The sequence below is a fragment of the Dermacentor silvarum genome, chromosome 2, assembly GCF_013339745.2.
Source record: "Dermacentor silvarum isolate Dsil-2018 chromosome 2, BIME_Dsil_1.4, whole genome shotgun sequence".
Taxonomy (NCBI): Eukaryota; Metazoa; Arthropoda; class Arachnida; order Ixodida; family Ixodidae; genus Dermacentor; species Dermacentor silvarum.
The window spans coordinates 239193011-239212398 of NC_051155.1; the positions used below are offsets into that span (position 1 = coordinate 239193011).

Sequence of the window (19388 nt, forward strand, 5' to 3'; positions counted from 1 at the left end):
GCTTGAGAGCGTACCTTCCATTTTTTATAAAGGGACCCTAATGCTAGGCTAGGCTTTATTGGTAGGTTGCCCTCAGGGTGGTCTGCATGGCTTGGCTTCATTATCAACGGAGGATTGGTAAGCCAGAAAAGATACTAAGATGAAAAACAGGAGGTGATGCTGCTTTGAAATAGATTTTGACATCATCTGGTTAGGCACTAGATTGTTTATCATTAAAGGACTAGAACGTCTTGGAGAGTGAGCAAAGGCTCAACTTGGCAACTTTTTTGACATTGAAGGGCATGGAGGTATGGAAATACCAGATAATTTCATGAAAACAGATTGATATCATGGGCATCGCTATTTCGGCACAAAGCCTCAAAAAGTAATGCCCTACCTTCATTAATTTATTCTGCGAGTGTCAACTTTTTTCTGGCAGAAAAAAAAAAAAAAGAAGGCAGACGGAGGTCTAATTTATCAGTCCGACCTCGTTTTTCTGTGTTTTTCTGTTTTTCTTTATGGCCCTTGAGACTGGACGGCAGTAAAAAAAAAAAAAAGTTTTGAGAAGTCATTTTCAGAAATAATGAGGATGAATGTCTACCTTTGATGCAGTATTTGCATGAGTCAGTGAAACATGAGAATTAATATCTATTACAAGAACATCTACACTGCTCTTGTGCAGGCATGTGGAGGTGCAAGTGTTTGGAGACCAGCACTGGCAACTATGTGTACCTTTTTGAGCGAGACTGCAGTGTGCAGCGGAGGCATCAGAAAGTCATCGAGGAAGCCCCTGCTGTGAGCACTTTGCTGTTGTTTTTTGTGGTTAGAAATTAGCAAAGAATATTTTGTAGGTGTGTGTCTGTTACTGAGACTGGTGAATAGATTGATTGATAGGTGTCCCAAGCCATACCTGGGCTATCAAAATCGCCATAGGGGAGAAATTTGGACTTTAGCTGTTTGAGGTTCTTTAAGTACATCTGAATCTGAGTACACAGTTTATTTTTGCATTTCATCACACTAAAATATGGCTCCAATGGCCAGGAATTGGCCCTGTAACATTGTGCTGATTAGCAGTCAACTGACTGAACTTTCAGTTATTTTTAGCAGAGCACCGTAGCCACGAAGCCATTGCAGCCAGTGCTGGTGAAGACGGCTAGCATAAAAAAGACGTGCAAGAGTTAAATCTGCAGAAACGCTAATGTTGACAAAGTCAGGAGGGTAATTTATATAGGAAGCACAGTGCTTGCATACATGTATCAGTGGGCACAATGTAGATGTAGTGTGTGTACTGCAACATATTGATTCATTGATGCTAGCTGGTCAAGTGGGCAGGTGGCCCTGTCCACAGCTTCTCAGACGAATTGGGAAATGTGTTGCGAAGTCATTACCACTGTGACAATTTCATTACTTTGGTACGATGTAGTCAGCAATATGTCCATGCTCAGCTGGTAATTTAGGCAAACCAATCTCATGCTTGCAGAATTGCTTATCTTCACCTGGTAGCTTCCTCATGCACTGACCAGTATGGTGTCATGGTGTTCAGTGGCTCTTGGCAAGTTTTGCCAACCAAAGGTATGTGTGAGGAAAGTATAGGTAAAACTACTGCATAGCGCACAAGTTGGAGAGAAGACTAGGTGGCAATTTGTTACACAACATAGACAAGAGACAGGCTTCTTGGGCACAGTTAGGGAGGAGCACTGGTAATTCCTTAGCAGTGATTTGGAAGCAGGAAATGGGTCGTTAAAGTTCGAGATTCATTTAATTCGCTCACAAATTCACCCAGAAAGTCAACTGAGCAGTTCTTAACATAAAAAAATAATAATAACAGTAATGAATCTACACTCATGTTATGCAGGGATCAGTTGCAGTACGAATAACAGCGTGAAGTGACGGGGACGAGACGAGAGGGTGGCACACACCTTCTTGCCTTGTGCTTGTCAGTTTGCGCTGTTATTCGTTCACTATGAATTATGATCAGCTAGATCACCAACGAGCCTTAACAAAGTTCCAGTAAATGTTTTTGCACCTTGGACTTCAAGATGGTGGGGTCAGTGTTGTATGTGATAGTGGCAAGTTGGCTGTTCACGTTTTCCAAAAATTTGGTGCACATGCTGCACACAGTTCACAATATTGCCACTTCTCGCCCATTCTAAGGCCTCATTCACACAGCTGTCAGCTGCCTCATTCTGTCATTATCGTGGCACTGGCATCTGCCATCAAAAAGCACTTTCTTGCTAGTTTCCCCTCAAAAATAGGCTGCCGATGAAGTTGACTGAGGCTCTTAATTTTTCCGGCACCTTGCAACCATTGTGACATTAGAAGACGCACTGAAGACAGCAAGAAGTTACACCAAATAGACAACATTTTCACAACGAAAAGATGCAACCTTTCCCACTGAAGTGCGGTCTATTTGGCTCCCAGTGATGTTGGCTTTGGTCTTCGCTTGGTTTGAGTTGTGCAGCCCTGGTTTCTGGTTTAAAAATAGGTATAAAACATAGTGCAGGTTATACCAGCTGTCATATTTGTTGCGGAATCAAATAAATGTCCAGCAAATCACAGTTTATGTGTGAGGGAGGTGTATATGTATTGTCGCTTAGCACTTGTTTTTTTTTTTTCTTTTTCCACTAAGCATTCATGTTCACTGTCATTGTGAGATGAAGCGTAATGGCGCTGCGATTGTGTACCTGCAGCCCGGTGTGACCGAGGAAACCCGTCGGCTGCTTGGTGAAGCAGCCGTCCGAGCAGCGCAGGCAGTCAATTACGTGGGTGCTGGCACAGTTGAATTCATCATGGACTCCGAGCAGCGCTTCTACTTTATGGAGATGAACACGCGGCTTCAGGTGGAGCACCCCATCACTGAGATGATCACGGGCACTGACCTCGTCGAGTGGCAGATCAAGGTGCGAATACAGCCTCCTTCCTGCTAATGATGCTGAATTTTACAGCCAGCCTTTGTGAAGCAGTATTCGCATGTGGGAGGCAACAGGGAGTGTATATCACATGCATGTGCATTCTGCAACAGTAATTTCAGCCTCAACAAGGTTAGGAGGAGCTGTAGCGTGGCAGACGCTTGCAATGATTGCCTTATGGGAAATGTAAGCAGCAATGTTTTGTTTCAAAGCTGAAAGTGGTAACATAGTCACTCTGTTGCCAGTGTCAGAGGGTGACAAGGAGTTGGTCTCATGGGCTGGTGACATCTCGACAGGTCTTCTGTGTGTGTACAGCCCTTAACCCTTTCCGTGCCAAGGACGAGTCTAGTCTCACTCCTCCAAGCATTTCCTTCCGTCTACTGAGTACAACAGACAAGTGGCCATCGTTTTAACATTTTGGTGTGAAGGCTGTGCTACTAGATTGAATTGAACTTATTTTCATCTTGAATACAGGAAAGTCGGAACTAAAGGTGAAAATTAATTCACTTGACAGAGGTTCGGGCCCCCTTCGCAAGTCATGCAGCAGAAGGAACCAGAATTACACCGACTAATATTGCCAACATTATGCGAGGTCTAAAAACTAAAAAAAAAAAAAGAATAAGAACATGCCAGAATACATTTCACTATCAGAATTTAAGACACAAACTTTGAAGGAAACAGAAAATACAGAGAATCTGGCGATTTTTTGACCATGTCAAGGTAATGGAATATTTAGGTTCCCGAGACCTCCCTGTTCCAGTTAGTTTCTTAACAAAACGTCGCTTTATGCATTGAAGCACAAAATTAACTGGAACGCCAATGCATTTCTCCGCAAAGTTCGGGAATTGATATCTCGAAACTGGTGTCATCTTGAAAATTAATTTCAAGTGGATCCGCCTTGAGAACTCCACGGCTACAATTTGTAAATTGCAATATGGGCCATCAGGTAATTATTTAAACCTTAATTAGGGAATTTCTGGTAATTAGTCAATTATACATTTCAATTTTTTGTGCAGATAACGTCTGCCTCTTCGAGTAGACCATCTCATTAACTAGAATTCGGCTATCTGCCACAGGCAACCTTAAATAAATTTTGAAAGTGTTCGTTGAAACACCCTGTATATACAGTCGAATCTAGATAATTCGAACTCGAAGGGGTCCGAAAATTAGTTCAAATTAAAAGACGTTCGAATTAAAAGGAGGACTTAATTAAAGTATTCGTGCACCATAGTACGTTGTATGAATGGTGCGAGTCGTGAAATATCGCGGTGCGCAAGCGCACAGTGAGCGAGGACGACGAAACTGCCCACGCCGGCAACGCTTGCTTACCGATAACGGCAGAAAACCAAACTTCAGGGAGCGGGCTACTGGCGCTGGACCGCCGAGAGCGGCGGCGCCGGCACGGTGACGGGCGCACGCGGAAACTGTCGAAAGTGAGGAAGGAGGATGGCAGGGAAGCGGATTTGGCCTCGGCAGCTCCACCGCTTCGGTGGCTCCCCTCGCCCTCCCTCTCAACTCCCTCATTGCGCCCTCACCTTCGACTGTGTCTGTGCGTGCCCACCGCCGTGCCTGCTTAGCCCGCTCCCTGAAGTTTTGTTTTCTGCCGTTATCAGGAAGCGAGCGTTGGCCGGCATGGGCAGTTTTGTTGACTGGACTGGGCCCCCGCCGCTGCTTCCCTCTGCGCCGCAGCCGCAGCGTTCAAGGTCAACACGTTACCAGAAAATAGAGGAAGCATAAAGGAGAAGGGTTCACTGCCATTTCCTCCGCGTGGCTGAGAAGTCGGCATGTACAGGCGTGTTCCGGCGCGACGCAGAAACGGCGACCTTGCCATTTGAGAGAGGGTAAAATGTCCGCCGCATTAAAAAAAATTTTATTGCCTCGCGCGCGACACTGAGGCAACTGTAGCTGAGGGGTCTCTCCCGAGCTTTTGCTCTATGGCGGGGTCTAAGCAATGCTGGTCGGAGGTGCCGCCGTATGATTTGGCGCTCTGCTGAGAGCATTGTCTGAATATGTTCGAATTAACCATTGTGATATGTTCGAATTAACCATCGCAAATGTTTGCGTATTCGAATTACCGTGTGTTTTTGCCCATTGGAATACACATAACTTTAACGGGACCACAGTGTCAGTTCGAATACACCGGAAGTTCGAATTAAGCGTGTTCGAATTAACGAGATTCGACTGTATATTTTTTGGAAAGACCGAAAGTCCCCGCTCGCATTATATTCGTGGTCGCATTACTTACGTGTGCATACGATACATAAACTGCCTAAAAAGCTACTCTGTATGTCTATTGTAGGGTACGTCAGCTACGTGTATATTAGCTTTTTATTGCAATAGCAATTAATGAACACTCCAGGCACATTTAGTTCATCACCGTTGCCGTGATGTTCCTTATAAAGTCCAAGTGTGATAACATTGTGGCCGTATGCTGTGAGTGTGAGTCCAAGCATGTGAGGGTGAAATGAGGATGGTGGCTCGGTCCAACACCACCTAGAACAAGTCAAGGCTGTAGCACTGTAGCTGTGATGTCACAAGGTGGCGGCGAATGCACGCCGGAGATAACATTCTTTGTAGGTTTGCGAGGATCATTTCACACCCTGAAGAAAGCACTCGGGAGACGTCTTACATTGCAGCATCATCAAGCAAGCAAGCAGTCTTACATCAAACAAGTCCACAAGTCAAGTTGTTCCTTCAGCACGGCGCTAAATCTCTGGCACGTTCAACTCTGCTTGCTCTCTGTGGGAGCAGAGTTGCAAGCAGTGTTTTGTATCCAGCTTTCTGGCCACTGGAACAACAGTGCCACAGGGGCAGACAAGTGGAGTTCGGTGCTGAGAATGAAATAAAAGTCCTTTGTTACCAATTTGTCATGAGCTACGCTGTCAAACAGAACCTTTGGGACATCCAACCAGAGCTGACCATTCTGTCGCCATACATCTAGCATCTGTAACTTGTGAAAGTATTGTATATCCAACCAGAGCTGACCATGCTGTAGCCATACATCTAGCATCTGCACCTTGTGAAAGTACCTAACCTTCATGAGTCTTTCTACTAAGGACACAGCATTATACCAAGCATGCACAGAAAGGACCAGGCAGTGCACCTCTTGACTTGCAACTAGACTTGATTCGGGAGGAAGCCACATTTATATGTGTACCACTTGTGCCTTATTTATTTCGAAAAATAAATATATGCACAAAAGAACAATAACAGTAAAATGTTTTAGATATATTTATATGCCACTGTACCCAGCAAGTATTGTCTACATTTCCTAGCATGTGCTTATCAAAAGGTAAATTACTGTAGGCCCTGCTATTGCCTTCAATAAAGGCTGTGCAATTCAGCAACAAGAGCTAATTACAGAAGCCCCCCCCAGCCTTCTTGTACACCCCTCCAATCTTATAGAAAAGGAGGAAGCGGTGGTTGTTAATGGCTTACCACTCATCTTGACATCACTCCTTTGTCACTCTTGAGTACATTTAACAGATGCCGGCCTTGAAGGGTTTTTATAAGTGCACTGTGGAAAGAAGAAAACATTCCTCCAGAAACTGTCTCAGGATATCTGTCGACGTTAATAGCGTTGAAGCAATGTAGCGACACATGGTATTGCCACCACCAAAACGCGTCACTGATGAGGTCGGTGCTGCAGTTACGCTCCTCTCTAGTGCTTCCATCTGGGCACGCTGCACCATCTAATGGTGCCGTCACGAAGTCCGCGCATGACACATGTCTGAATTCAGACAAGATTGTCTAAATATATACGAATTCGATTCCACCCAGCACTAGAGATAGTTTAACAGATTTCTTTTGTCATTGAGTAGTGGCACATACCCAGCGAGCAAAGTTGGCATGCAAGATGTTCATTGAAAAGCAGCACACACCTCGTGCCCCATACTCAGTGACCCAAATTGGCGTGAAAGGGAAAAAGGGAAGCACAGCAGTCCAATGCCCTACCCATTAGACCATGGACTACCGTATGACCCAAGTTGACGTGAAAGAGGTTCACTGAAGAACGGCACACGCCCAGTGAGCCATATTGGTGTGTAAGGAAAAAGGGAAGCACAGTAGTCCAATGGCTCCATTCATTAGATCATGGACTACCCTATGACCCAAGGTGGCGTGAAAGAGGCTCATTGAAGAGTGGCATGTACCCAGTGACCCAAGTTGGAGCGGAAGAGGTTCGATGCAAATGGACAAACCGGAAAATAGGTAAAGTTTCCTAAGAATCCTAATCACATTAAAAGAAAGAGGCATTGCTATTGGCACTGCCCCAGCTGAGAGGAAGCATTCAGTAGAGGGAGAACGGGGAAAGTAAACATTGCACTCTTTATATCTGTTCTTTTTAGGTCCTTCTCGAAAGTTATTGCAGCAATATAATAATTGAAAGCCATTGCAGTGACGTCTGCGTGTTCTCAGTTCTGAAGGAAAGGTGTTGTAGGGCCTCACTAAGTAGCGTGCTGTTTGCAATCTGCACATGCAGGTGGCCCAAGGGGAGCCACTGCCACTGCGTCAGGAGCAGCTGCGGGTGCACGGCCATGCATTTGAGGCACGTATCTATGCTGAGGACCCGGACAACAACTTCATGCCGGGTGCCGGCTCTCTTGTGTTCCTTCGCACACCAGCCACTTCAGAGCAAGTGCGGATTGATACAGGTGTACGGGAAGGTGAGCCTTCTTCTATTGGCTTCATTTGAGTTATGATTAAAATTGTGACCGAGCCACTCGAGAAACCCTGCTGCGATAACATTTGTTTAGTCTAGTTAAGATAAAATTAATGCTCCTGTAGATTCTCTTGCAGATTTAAAATTTTCTTGTAATGCAGTTGAATATATGGTTGTCCGAGATAACTCTATGTTGTGGTCTTTAGGTTGAATGCATGACGTAGGAACTTTTGAGAAATGAAAAGCCTTTATCCATTGATACTCAAAACATAAGTTAACACACTAGGAAAGCCCTCTACATGAGCTTAACAAAGCCCAAACATGCTACAAGTTACACGCTACACACACACTACAATTTTTAAGTTAGGAATAATGGAAAGAACAATAGTAAGAAAGTCCGATTATATTTACAACCAGTTTGTCGAAGCCATAGCGTTTTGTGGCGAGGGATATGGTGTTGCTGGTTCTGACGTCAAGGTGACTAGCCTGGCCCTAAGGTGGCAGTGACATCAGGTCGCAGTGCCTGCATAGCTCAGACCTCTCTGCTAGGCCTGTGGAGTGTAGCCGTAGGAGCTCAGGCACATCCTCATGGTGAAGGTGCCATCAGGTCGTTGCTGTGGTACTCAGTTGCACAAGCTCAGTTTATGCATAGTAGCCGCAGAAGCTGAGTTATGATCTCCACAGGACTGCTGCTTCCATGAAACACAGTTCAGATTCGTACTCCAGGCCACCTCCCTCTTCACCGTCCCAGATCGTGCCTGGGGCTCCTTCCTTTTGATCCTCCTCCCTACGTGTCCTTATGCCATTTCCTTTATAACTTCTTCGACGCGCATAACCATGATTGGCAAGCTCAACTCTGTGTGGCCCTCGTCCATTCACCACTTTATGCCACGTGCCTGGAGTATTTTCTTCTTATTCTGTCCCATGCTTTCTTCTCTTCTTCCACTTTATTTCCTTGAATCGTAACACTCTATTACTGATAAATTACACAATGAGCATGCACTTTGGAGAAAGGCTACAGTAGACTGTTGTTAAGAAGATGTGCATTAGTGAAGTTGTGAGTATTGAATCTACAAAATTGTGCCCGAGTAAGTATTTTTGTTGGTAGACATAATGCAAAAAAAAAAAAAGTGCTTCATGCAAGCAAAGGTGCCACACACATTGTTGATTGAATGGCCATGTTTGTTATGATACAACTGTGGTACCAGACAACACAGAAATGTACATAAAAGGTGCATTAGCAACTGAATGGCTAGACCACATTTGTGGTGTACCATCATGACCAGTAATGCATAGCAGGCTTTATGGCAACACTGGTTGCAAGCATACAATTTTATTCATGTTTTGTTTCATTCTTGGTTATGTGATGCAGTGTTAAGCTATATTGGAGAAGGATAAGAAGCTGGGTGCACTAGGTGATGGATTTACAAGATGCCATCAAGTCTATCGCTGTACAGGTGGCCTTGACAAATTGCTCTTTTAAAAACAATCTATTGATTAACAGTTATTAAACGCTGTTGGAGTCATTACATGATGTTGTAAAAGAAACACATGTGGGCTCAGAAACGCTTTATGGATTTCTTGCTATTTGGTTGATGCACACATTACCTATCAGAATTTAACTTTTGTGCCAAATGAGATTTATTGTGCCTTTCTGATTAAGATTGGCAGTATTGCACCAGGTTGCTCTAAAGGAAGCTTCTTGATAGTTGGCAATGCTTTTCCCAACCAATTTTAGCCTGGACATTTCACTAAGGGCCTTCTTGCCAAACAGGTGATACTGGAGCAGCAGTTCTGGAGCTCCATATGGCTAAACTCGGAAAAGCACCATCAGCAAACCAACAAGCTTTCTCATCTTTTTTTTGGAAATGCTGCCAAAAATGCTGCCAAAGCTACAGAGCTGCACATAATCATTCCGAGTAAATTTGATTATTCTAGGCTTGTGCACTGCAGTTGAGCTTTGACTTAGTAACATTTAATTTAACAAATTTTTCCTCTTTCCATTGAAATGCTTTCATAGAAAGTCATGCAATAATCCATTGTTCTTTCAATTTCATAAAGACCTCTGCACTACCCATTTGCACGTTGCCAGACTCTGTAAAAGTTAGGCATAAGAGCAGTGTACATAATTCCTGGTCATGGTATCTGCTGGACTAGAACTTTGCCAGAGCCCATGCTCAGCAAGTTCCATTCTCTTGGACACACTCAAGAACACAAAGCTGGAACAAATGTTAGTTTTTGTAAATTAACAGTACCATATGAATGCAGTGTTATCTGCTTGATTAACTTCCTCAGACAACTAATGGTGATCATGTTTAGTGATGAAGGGGTAAACTACACAAGGGGTGCAGACAGCTACACGTGACTCGTGTGTGCTAGCGTCTGCTTGGAAAAGCTTTGACAGCATGATTTTGCATGTTTGTTCATTCCCACCTTAGCCAAAAGTAAAAATTTGTGACTTGATATTGACCAACCGAGATCATAGTCTGAACGCATCAGCAGCACACCCAGGATCTTTGCGGGGGGGAGGCCCATTTGAGTCCATCACCAAATGCTACCTCTGCACGAACGTTCACTATAAATGAACTGTCAGCTTAACTGGAAGAGTCGTGTACATTATCTGATGCTCCTATTCACGGAAGATTCAGTACTTGTAACATATCATTTCACCATGTGAAATGTTGTACTTTAGCAAAATAGGCCTGAGGCAGCTACCTTGAGAAGGCGTAACTCTAGCTTTGCTGAGATGGCCTCACATGTGCAACTGTGGTTTAAAGAATTCCTTTAGATAAACAGTGTACAACATGGTGCATGTGTGAGCTAATTGGTGACTTGTCATGGTGAGCAAACAGCACAAAGGCGGGACACAGTGCTGCGTCCTTATGCTGTGTCCCATCTCTGCGCTGTTGCTGTGAGATAATCTGCAATATGTTCATGGCACAGGCCTCATTTCTTAATGGTGTCAAACAGATAGTGAGTTAAACGATGTGTGGCACAATTTGAGATAAAAAAAATTGGCTGTGTCTTAACTCAGTTATGCCTGGGTGTGTGTAGCGAGAGGTACGGTTAATGTTATTGTTTAGCTTGGTGTTTCATTCCGTCGTTGATCCGTGGCCCTGGCACGAGATGCCGAACTAGACGACGAACCATCCTCATCTGAATGCACTCACCTGGCCACTTCGTATTTACGACGCTTCTCAAGGCGTGCGGCTCGTTCTTCCTCCATCTCCTCGGCTCGCTGCCTCCTCTTGGATTCGTTCCGACGATGAAGCCTGGCTTCTTTAAGTCTCTCCGACTCACTTTCCATATCTGCCGACGAATCCCACCGAGCCACCCCTTCTATACATACGATGTAACACCGGCTCCTCCGGCAATGCAACGCCAGCAATGCGCAAATGCTGGCAACGCCGCTGGCAAACACCGCGGCGGTTGCTAGGCAACGGCTCAGCTCACGGTGCGGCCACCAACCACAGCGAAACGGCAAGAATACGGCCAATGTAGATCTCGCTACAAAAATGATGAATCAGCAAATTTCTAACAGTGCAACAGAACATTTTCTTCTGTGAAATCTCATTGGCAGATAGTCGGAAAACACAATTTAAGGCCTGCAAACTGCTCATTTTGAAAACTAACGACTAATATTTAAACTAAATTGCACTAAATTTGTTTTCTTTCTTTCTATTTATTTTTTTGTGCTTCTGAAGAATGGCTACAAATCACAGTTCACCAGTACAGTCAGTGACAATGAAAATGGCATGCAGGGGATGATGTGTCTGTCCATTACGACCCGATGATCGCCAAGCTGGCAGTGTGGGGTCCTGACCGGCCCACAGCCCTGCGACGCCTGCACCAGTCGCTGTCCGAGTTCACCCTGGTGGGGCTGGCCAACAATGTGTCATTCTTGATGCGGCTGGCGGCACACCCGGCCTTCCGCCAGGGTGTTGTACACACCGGCTTCATCCCTACTCACAACGATGAGCTGTTCGTGCGTCCTGAGACTAGCCAGCCTGTCATCTGTGCTGCTGTTTTGTCCCTTTTGGCCCACGAGAGGGCTGAGACGCTGGGTGCCCAAGCACGTGGTGAGTAACGAGTTTGAGAACTGCTGGGACAGTTACCTTCCGAGTGGTCTGTTTCAGATCACCTTTTTCGGTTCAGCGTGGTGTAGTGGAAGAACATCATGGCTGCCCATGTGTGCCATCAACTCCATCAATCATTGTGTATTCAGCCTCACCATGAATGGGGACAGTACAACTAGCTTGTATGCAGCAAAATGTGAATGTGGACCACGTTGAGTGGTCAGCCTGCTGAGCATTGACAGTGATGCCTTTCTCTTCCAGAGAGCTTTCAATCACTGAATTTATCGGCCCCCTTTCGTGTGAACAGCAACTGCAAGCGGAAAGTTCTGCTGACATGCCGAGACAAGAGTAAGTATGCTGGGCTTTTTTTGTCAACTGCCTGTGCAAGAGATGTCACCATGTTCCGCATCAATAACTTTCAGGGACATCACTTTCGGTGAACACTGATTGTCTGAGTGAGTGGGCAGAATGCTTGTCGCTTCAATGAAGTGCCATGCCAGACGTTACGTCACACAAAAATGATGGTATCCTCAAAAGTGATCTATTCAAAATACAAACACTGGTGAAATGCTGCTGCATCTTATTTTGATCACAGTGTGAGAATATCTGTGAGCAGCACATTTGACTTGCATTGAGAAACTGGAATGCACTGTGAATCTGTTTGCAACGCCACTGTGTATGTACGGAACCATGAGGTTTCACTCTTTTTGTCCAGTTGGCTTGATATTGTGTCATGGTAGGAGATTGGAATGACAATACCTATTATGACCTGAGCTTAGCAGCAAGGCACACTTTGACACAGCAAGATGCAAGGACAGCCTGTGCCTTGGGTGTGTGTGCTTGTGTGCATGTGTGTGTGTGTGTCTTTTATTTTTGACCCTGTGAGCAAGTACTAATCAGCCACATCTTATTGTCCGTATAGTCCATGGAGTAGCAAAGCTCAGTGTGATTACAATACAAAACGCTGTTGCTCACGAATGCTCATGAATATATAGAATCATTGTAAAATATTAGATGGCATTAAGCTTAAATCATTCTTCTGAGTATCCTCGTGGGAGCAAGTTATAATGGTGCAGTACAATTTGATTATAGTGTACATACAGTGAGTAGAGCTTCAGTTATGGTTGACATAATCATCGATAATGTTTGAAATCTCGTGCTTTCTGTAGCAAAAAAAAAAAAAAAACACAAAAACAAAATAACATGTATTTATGATGAACCAGCTAAGGCTAATGAACCAATTTTAGTGAACACCAATGACTAGGGGTGCTACACACCAAATGTTGCATTGCCAAACTGATCATTGATTTGATATCCAAGCTTGCAGACCATTCATAAATTTGGTATCTAGACATTTCTTCTTTCTCCTCCTAGACATTTGGTGTAAGCTATGTGGGCCATTGGTAGCTGAAGTTCTTCATTTGCATTCTTTCTACTATTCCCTTTAGTGCTTCAGTGTGAGTTAGCAAAACACTATGGATTAACAGAGTTAATTCGTGTAATTTAGTCACCAAAATTTTTACATTCAGGCGTTTTGTTGTTAAAATAATAAACGCTTTATTGAGTGCTGGCGTAGGTTTGTTGGCTGATCAAAATTTGAAAGTGGCTTATCTTATAACAGAAGACTTCATAAAGTGATATTCAGCTTGGTCATAATTCTTTCACTATAGCTGGGTCTCACTATATCCGTGTTCATGGAGGCTGCTGCAGGACATGTTTTCTTTTGTCACTGTTGCAGAGCATGAGGTGCTGGTGACATTCCTTAACGCTGGCTCATATCTGATGCGCTGTGGAGATGAAGCCTTTCAAGTTTTGGGGCGTGCTATAGTGGACCGTGGTGTGGCTCACGTGGAATGTGAGGTCCAAGGCACTGACATCAAGATTCGCACAGTGCTCCATGATGGCACACTTCATGTCTTCACCGCAGTAAGTATCTCTTGTTCTGAAGTGCCTAGCTCAAATTGATTATTGCAGCTGGGCAATAGAACCTCATATCTCACGTAGTCATAGTGGTGTGTTATCATACTTCATACATCAGTGTTACCTGCATCATAGTGATGCAGGTGACACTGAAGTAAAGGAAGGAACAAGGCTAAGAATAGAAATTCTATAAGTTGCTGGAAGCGTCCAGGCTGCAGAAGTGCTACCACTGTGGCTAGTCTAGAATGAGTATTAACTGATTGGCAATAAAAGACAGAATGCGTGTGCATTCTTTTCAAGCATGTATATGACACTGCAATGCAGCAGCCAAATATGGCATCAAATTTATACGCATTCATTACAATGTGTCCTTACTATTTCTTTACTACATCTGCTGCATGACATCTGCATCATTATGACGCTTCAGTGGTGGTGTTGTACCCTTTCTGCCATGGACGTAATGGTGCAAGCTTCTCTCTTTGGTGTGAGGTTCCCTATTCTTGAACTGCATGTAGACGAGCTGCACATGTCTGCTTGCTATCTGTGTCCATAGGCAGCACTACCACAAAGATGTTTTGGTGATAATGAAAATATTCTTAGAACTGGCAAATGCAAGTTTAGAATGGTATTGCTGTTACATGGTACTTTTTATAGTGGAAATTGTGGCTCAAAGGTGGTCCAGAAGCTGTATAGATGTACAGCTGCCGCAGTAGATCCCTGCGGTCAACTCAGGCGACTCATTTGTCTTTCATTCAAATGAACAGGATGGTCTGGAACAGATGTCAGTGCCAGTGCCAGCATACCTGGAGAATGCCGGAGGCAGCAGTGGTACGGGCAAGAAAGGTGCAGTGGCCCCAATGCCAGGTGTGGTAGAAAAGCTCTTCGTCAACGAGGGTGACACCGTTGCTGAAGGGGACCCCCTTGTCGTCATGATCGCCATGAAAATGGAGGTACCTTCATATTTTCAACAATTTCAGCTGTAAAATTTGCAGGCACAATATGCACATTGCTATCCTACCTTTAATGCCCAGGCTTGCGAAGTTAGTAAGAGAGGCCATTTCACTTAGTGAGTACAATGGGTCATCGTAATGAACTGCACTACTACATGAAAGTCCCTTTCCTGTTATCTATCTTTAGTGCAAGCTGTGGTCACTCTACGTGTGAATTTTCTTGTCTTGTAATTTTATATGCCTATGACAGGTCAGTCAAGTATGACAGGCAAGAAGGGTGCAGTGGCCCCAATGCCAGGTGTGGTTGAAAAGCTCTTCGTCAACGAGGGTGACACCGTTGAAGACAATGCTTCATGAGTGCTACAATGTTGCTTGGGAATAGCCAATATACGGTAGCTCTTGGTAGGGGTGTGCAAATACTGAATACAGTAGTAGATTCCGAATCGAATATCTAATCGAATCAGGAAAAAAGGCCGAATATCAAATCAAATGCCAGAAAATTTAACACAAACATTTATGCTTGCAAATGCTGTGCAAAAAACAGTGCTTCACATGGTCAGGAGGCTAATCATATTGTCACAAACAAAACCACAAAAAACCGGTTGAAGCTATAGATCTTTTATGAAACTGTCCTGGCACCTTCGTCGTCGTCTTCTTCGGGGAGCAATCCAACATGCCTATCATGTTCCACCGAATTGCACCGAGTGGCTGTCATTTGTGTCAAGGTCATGGCAATATTACAAGAATCTTGCTAGCTATCAGTAACTTAGGTACTTATGAATCGTATTGTATGCTCGACTCTTATTAAAGGGAACATCAAATTAGTATGCCAGCACTGATAGTGACTCGGTTCATATACGAAGGCCTGGAAAAATTTATCGACAAAATGTCTGTGAAACAGATGTAGATGCTTTTTTCCCTCTGAAGCTGAAGAAACAGCGAATTTGTCCTAAATACCAATGGCGCTTTCAGTTTAATAGTGGACCATACTTCATGTGCTTAATGGAAATCTTCTATTGCCTAGAAAGTACTGCTTTCCAGTTTTCTTCCAGAAAACAGGAGGGTTTTTCCATCTTTATGGCAGGTGGTTTCTGGGGTTTATCGTCTACGTACTCGTTAAGGCCAATCCGCACGACCAACAAAAGCGGGGAATGCACATCACGTCACTCGGCACCGCGTCGCGCGGTCATCAGCGCCGCACACGACGACCGCGGTCAGCGCCGACGGTAAAGCGTTCTCAAATTGGGAGGCCCACGGGAAGTTCATGCAACGTCACCCCTCCTCCCTCCCACTTAGCACACACAGTGTGCCACATTTTCTTTTTTCTCGCCCGCATCCATCTGCAGTTCCTGTAAATGCATCTGCAGCCGAGGGCCGCGCGAGGTGATGCATGATGGCAGACAGAGAGAGTACCTATCAGGATTCACGACTGCTCGTCCACGTCATTTTTAATCTTTAAGCTTTTTCCAATCCTTCTCGCAGCACACCAAGTGTATTCTTATTTGTGTATTCTTTAGTTTATTCTCATCGGCTGTGGAAATGCTGCTGCTTTTTACAAAGCAGCCAGCTCTAGGAGAGATTATGGGACACCTTGAAACCTACAAAAAAAGGATCCGGTGTCTAATCGAAGGCAAAGAAGTTTTGAATTCCATCCATCTAATATTTACTGCGGCATCAAGACATGCAGTGCTCATGCTGTTACAATTCAAGGACTGTGTGTGCAGACGTCCTACGTTCAAGCCGTTTGTTGTGTGTTGCAGCTGCACTGACCGGACATGTTGCCATGGTGTGCCTGCCCCGTAAATATAAATGAGGCTTGATTGTAAATAACTCACGCCCCGCATAAATATATATGACTAGAGTGCATAACCAGAAGTGTGTGCGTGCTTGTTATTTTACGGCGAATGACGCCCTTAACTTTACTCAAGGATATAGGGTCCTGAATATTTTGCTACACCTGTTCGAAAAAAAGTTTTGCGCTCACCGCTGCACTGTTCTTGCTCAAATTTTGCAGAACAATTGCATTTTGGGGTCGACTTCGTTTTATAACACTTACCACAGTTAATTGCCTAATTTTAAAGAAAAAAGTGCACATTTTCCTTCACTTATGGGGACGCGAGCTGCTGCAGCAATGGCGCTAGCATAAACTTGTGTCGCCGCCTGCTGGAAGCTGCAGAAAGCAGCCGGTCAGGGAGGTTTGCCGTGTGTTCCAAGCACTATCCTTCTCGGCTCATCCTCGCACGCTTTCACTCGCACCCAAAGCATATAGCATGCGGGGTGTGATAGGATATTATTGCACTTTGACTTTATACAGAACACGATGCTGCTCTACTTCATATGGTCGCCCTTGGTCGCATGGCGCGATATTTGAGAGGTGCGTTCACAAGCAGCCAGTTGTAACTCAACCATTCGACTATCTGCGTCCACGGAAGTTTACATTGATTGTCTCATGTGGCAGCAGTGAAATTCTGTTATATTGAAATTGTGTATAAGCACACTTCATTATAGTGAGGTTCTAAATACTACTTAGTGTTCAATGGACAAAAAGCTAAAAAAATTAAATACTTCTTTATATTGAGGTTTCATTATATATTGAAGGTTGTTTCATCGAGTTTTAATTGTGCACTCGTTACAGGAGTACTAAATCACATTGCTTATATTGGTATCTGTTCTGTGTTCGTTTCTTTTTTTTGTTCCCGTGGTTGTGCTTATGGGAGTAGCATGTTTGCGAAATAAATATTCTTTCAGCTAAAGAGTCGTGGTGTTGGTGGAGTCTTGTTTGTTTGAGCTGAAGTAATTTCTTTCATATGCTTAATTTGATTGCATTTTCATGCACAACCTTGTCCTCCTCTTCCAACTATTAATTTTTCACTAGCCAACCAAACTGGTTAACCAGTAATGCTTGTCCTTAGAGACCATGTAGTACCAGCGATCTCTCCCAAATTTTTAGTAACATTTTCAATTCAGACTCATTCTACAACCTTACGAATGTTTCCTCAAGATTTAAGAAAAATACATTGTTTGCAAAAATGTTCACTTGTCTGTATCCGATCTTATCCTTGGAAGTCTTCTGATGCTGAAAAGACATCACAGGGGTACTTACTTTGAGCAAGCTTATTGAGACAAGTTCCTGAAGCAGCCGAAATTGGCAAAGCAATGTTGCTGAAGTAGTCGTGATGTGTTGCTTGTCAATTAGTGCTGTTGAAAGTTTACTGTTACTTCTATGCTGTATCTGAAGCTATATTAAAGAATGTATCTATCCCTCAAGAAATGTGTGGTCAGGGCAAACAATAAAATAACACTATCTGTGCCATCCCCTGCCACCCCCTTTTCTGGTATCATGTCCGTGGGACTTTTGTGAACAGTATTTTATTAAAGTTCACAAGTTGGCATGTATGCCATGTCACTGCAACTTGGAAGCCACTCCTAGCATGAAAATGAAAGGGTAGCACCACTTTCGTGCTGTTGTTTTCAGTTGCACGTTAATGTGCATATCTGAAGTCAGGTGTTCCTATGTGTAAGATATATCTTTAATAGATGCTGACTTCGGTTAAAGTGCCAACTTTTTACCTTCATGATATTTTGGTGTGAATGTTTCAATAAACGAAAGTGCAGTTGCTGTGTACCGAACCTCCTTAAATACCATAATGTTTTAGTGTTGTCACGTGTCTTTAGCTCCCTGCTAGTCATTTATGGCCATATTCTAGTTTACCATGCGACATGTTATGCATTGTAATCCACTTGTGGCATGAAAACGTGAGGTTCTGCTGAATAGTGCCACAGAGGTTGTCATGTTAGCTTAGATATTTCAGCATCCATGACCTATGTTTGCTTGTTTATGACAAAACTGTAACATGCAGCTATGTAGCAGCCTTTCAATCTTGATATAAGTATCAGTTATTCACAGGGACAGTATTTTGACTTATGCTTTGGCATAACACAAAAACATTTATTTGGCACTGTCTTTACTCTTTCACCTCTCTTCTGCTTTCCTTTACAGTACGTCATCAAGGCAGCTACTGCAGGAGTTGTTGAGAAGTTGCTCTACAAGGCCGGGGACAACGTAGCCAAGAATGCTGAACTAGTGAAGATCAGGGCTGCTGAGATTAGCTAAGGAAAGCATTATATAATGGGCTCGGAGCCCCTTGTAATTCTAGTGATGCATTTGACCTGCAAATGGTGCGTGGTAAATGATGATAAACAGAAGTGTTCAACTTGTGCCTTCAAACAAGTCATGCTAAATGCAGCAAGCGTAACTCAAGTTTATGTTTCCTCTTCCCCTTCCCTATTGTTTTACTTGAATACAGTGGTTTTAGTTGTGCGAACATTCTTCTGCTGTACGTGTTCGACATCTCACACAAATTATGATACAACTGTATTCTTAAATTTGGTTTTGAAGGTGCAGGTATTTACAGTTGCCATTATCTATTTTCACGACAAAATTATAAAATGCATGCTCATTGTATGAACAGTAAATAAATAAATAAATAAGTAAATGAATAAAATAAACATAAATGAATAAAATAAACAAATGAATTTAAAGGCTAAATAGAATTATGTATATGGACATACTAATGTGAAAGCAAAAAAAATTGTATTTTAAGGAAGACTAGTGTATTTTCCGGGCTATAAGTCGCACCTTTGTATAAGTCACACCTTGCTCAAAATGGCAGTTTTTCCGAAAAAAAAAAAAATGCATGTAAGTCGCACTGATGTATAAGATGCACCTGTTCGTTTGGTAAACGATTTAAAAAATATTACAGTGACGTTTCTAACGCGTGTCACGTACAAGCATATGGGTGCCATTCCCCGATATAATTGCAATAGCAATGATAGGGACACTCCAGGCGCATTTTTGCCGTCGTGGTCACCACGATGTTCCGTATTAAGTCCA

The 19388-nt window shown here is 43.5% G+C and overlaps 1 protein-coding gene across 1 annotated transcript in view; it reads left to right on the forward strand.

Annotated features, from left to right (window-relative positions):
* LOC119442955 (methylcrotonoyl-CoA carboxylase subunit alpha, mitochondrial-like) overlaps nucleotides 1-19170 on the forward strand; it is a 36358-nt gene extending 17188 nt beyond the window's left edge. The window contains 9 exon segments of the mRNA XM_037708041.2: nucleotides 662-695; nucleotides 697-774; nucleotides 2670-2879; nucleotides 7369-7552; nucleotides 11310-11627; nucleotides 11886-11972; nucleotides 13363-13550; nucleotides 14309-14494; nucleotides 18495-19170. Of these exon segments, the coding sequence (XP_037563969.1) occupies nucleotides 662-695; nucleotides 697-774; nucleotides 2670-2879; nucleotides 7369-7552; nucleotides 11310-11627; nucleotides 11886-11972; nucleotides 13363-13550; nucleotides 14309-14494; nucleotides 18495-18608 (1399 nt within the window). The 3' untranslated portion in view covers nucleotides 18609-19170.
* Nucleotides 19171-19388: the final 218 nt, after the last annotated feature.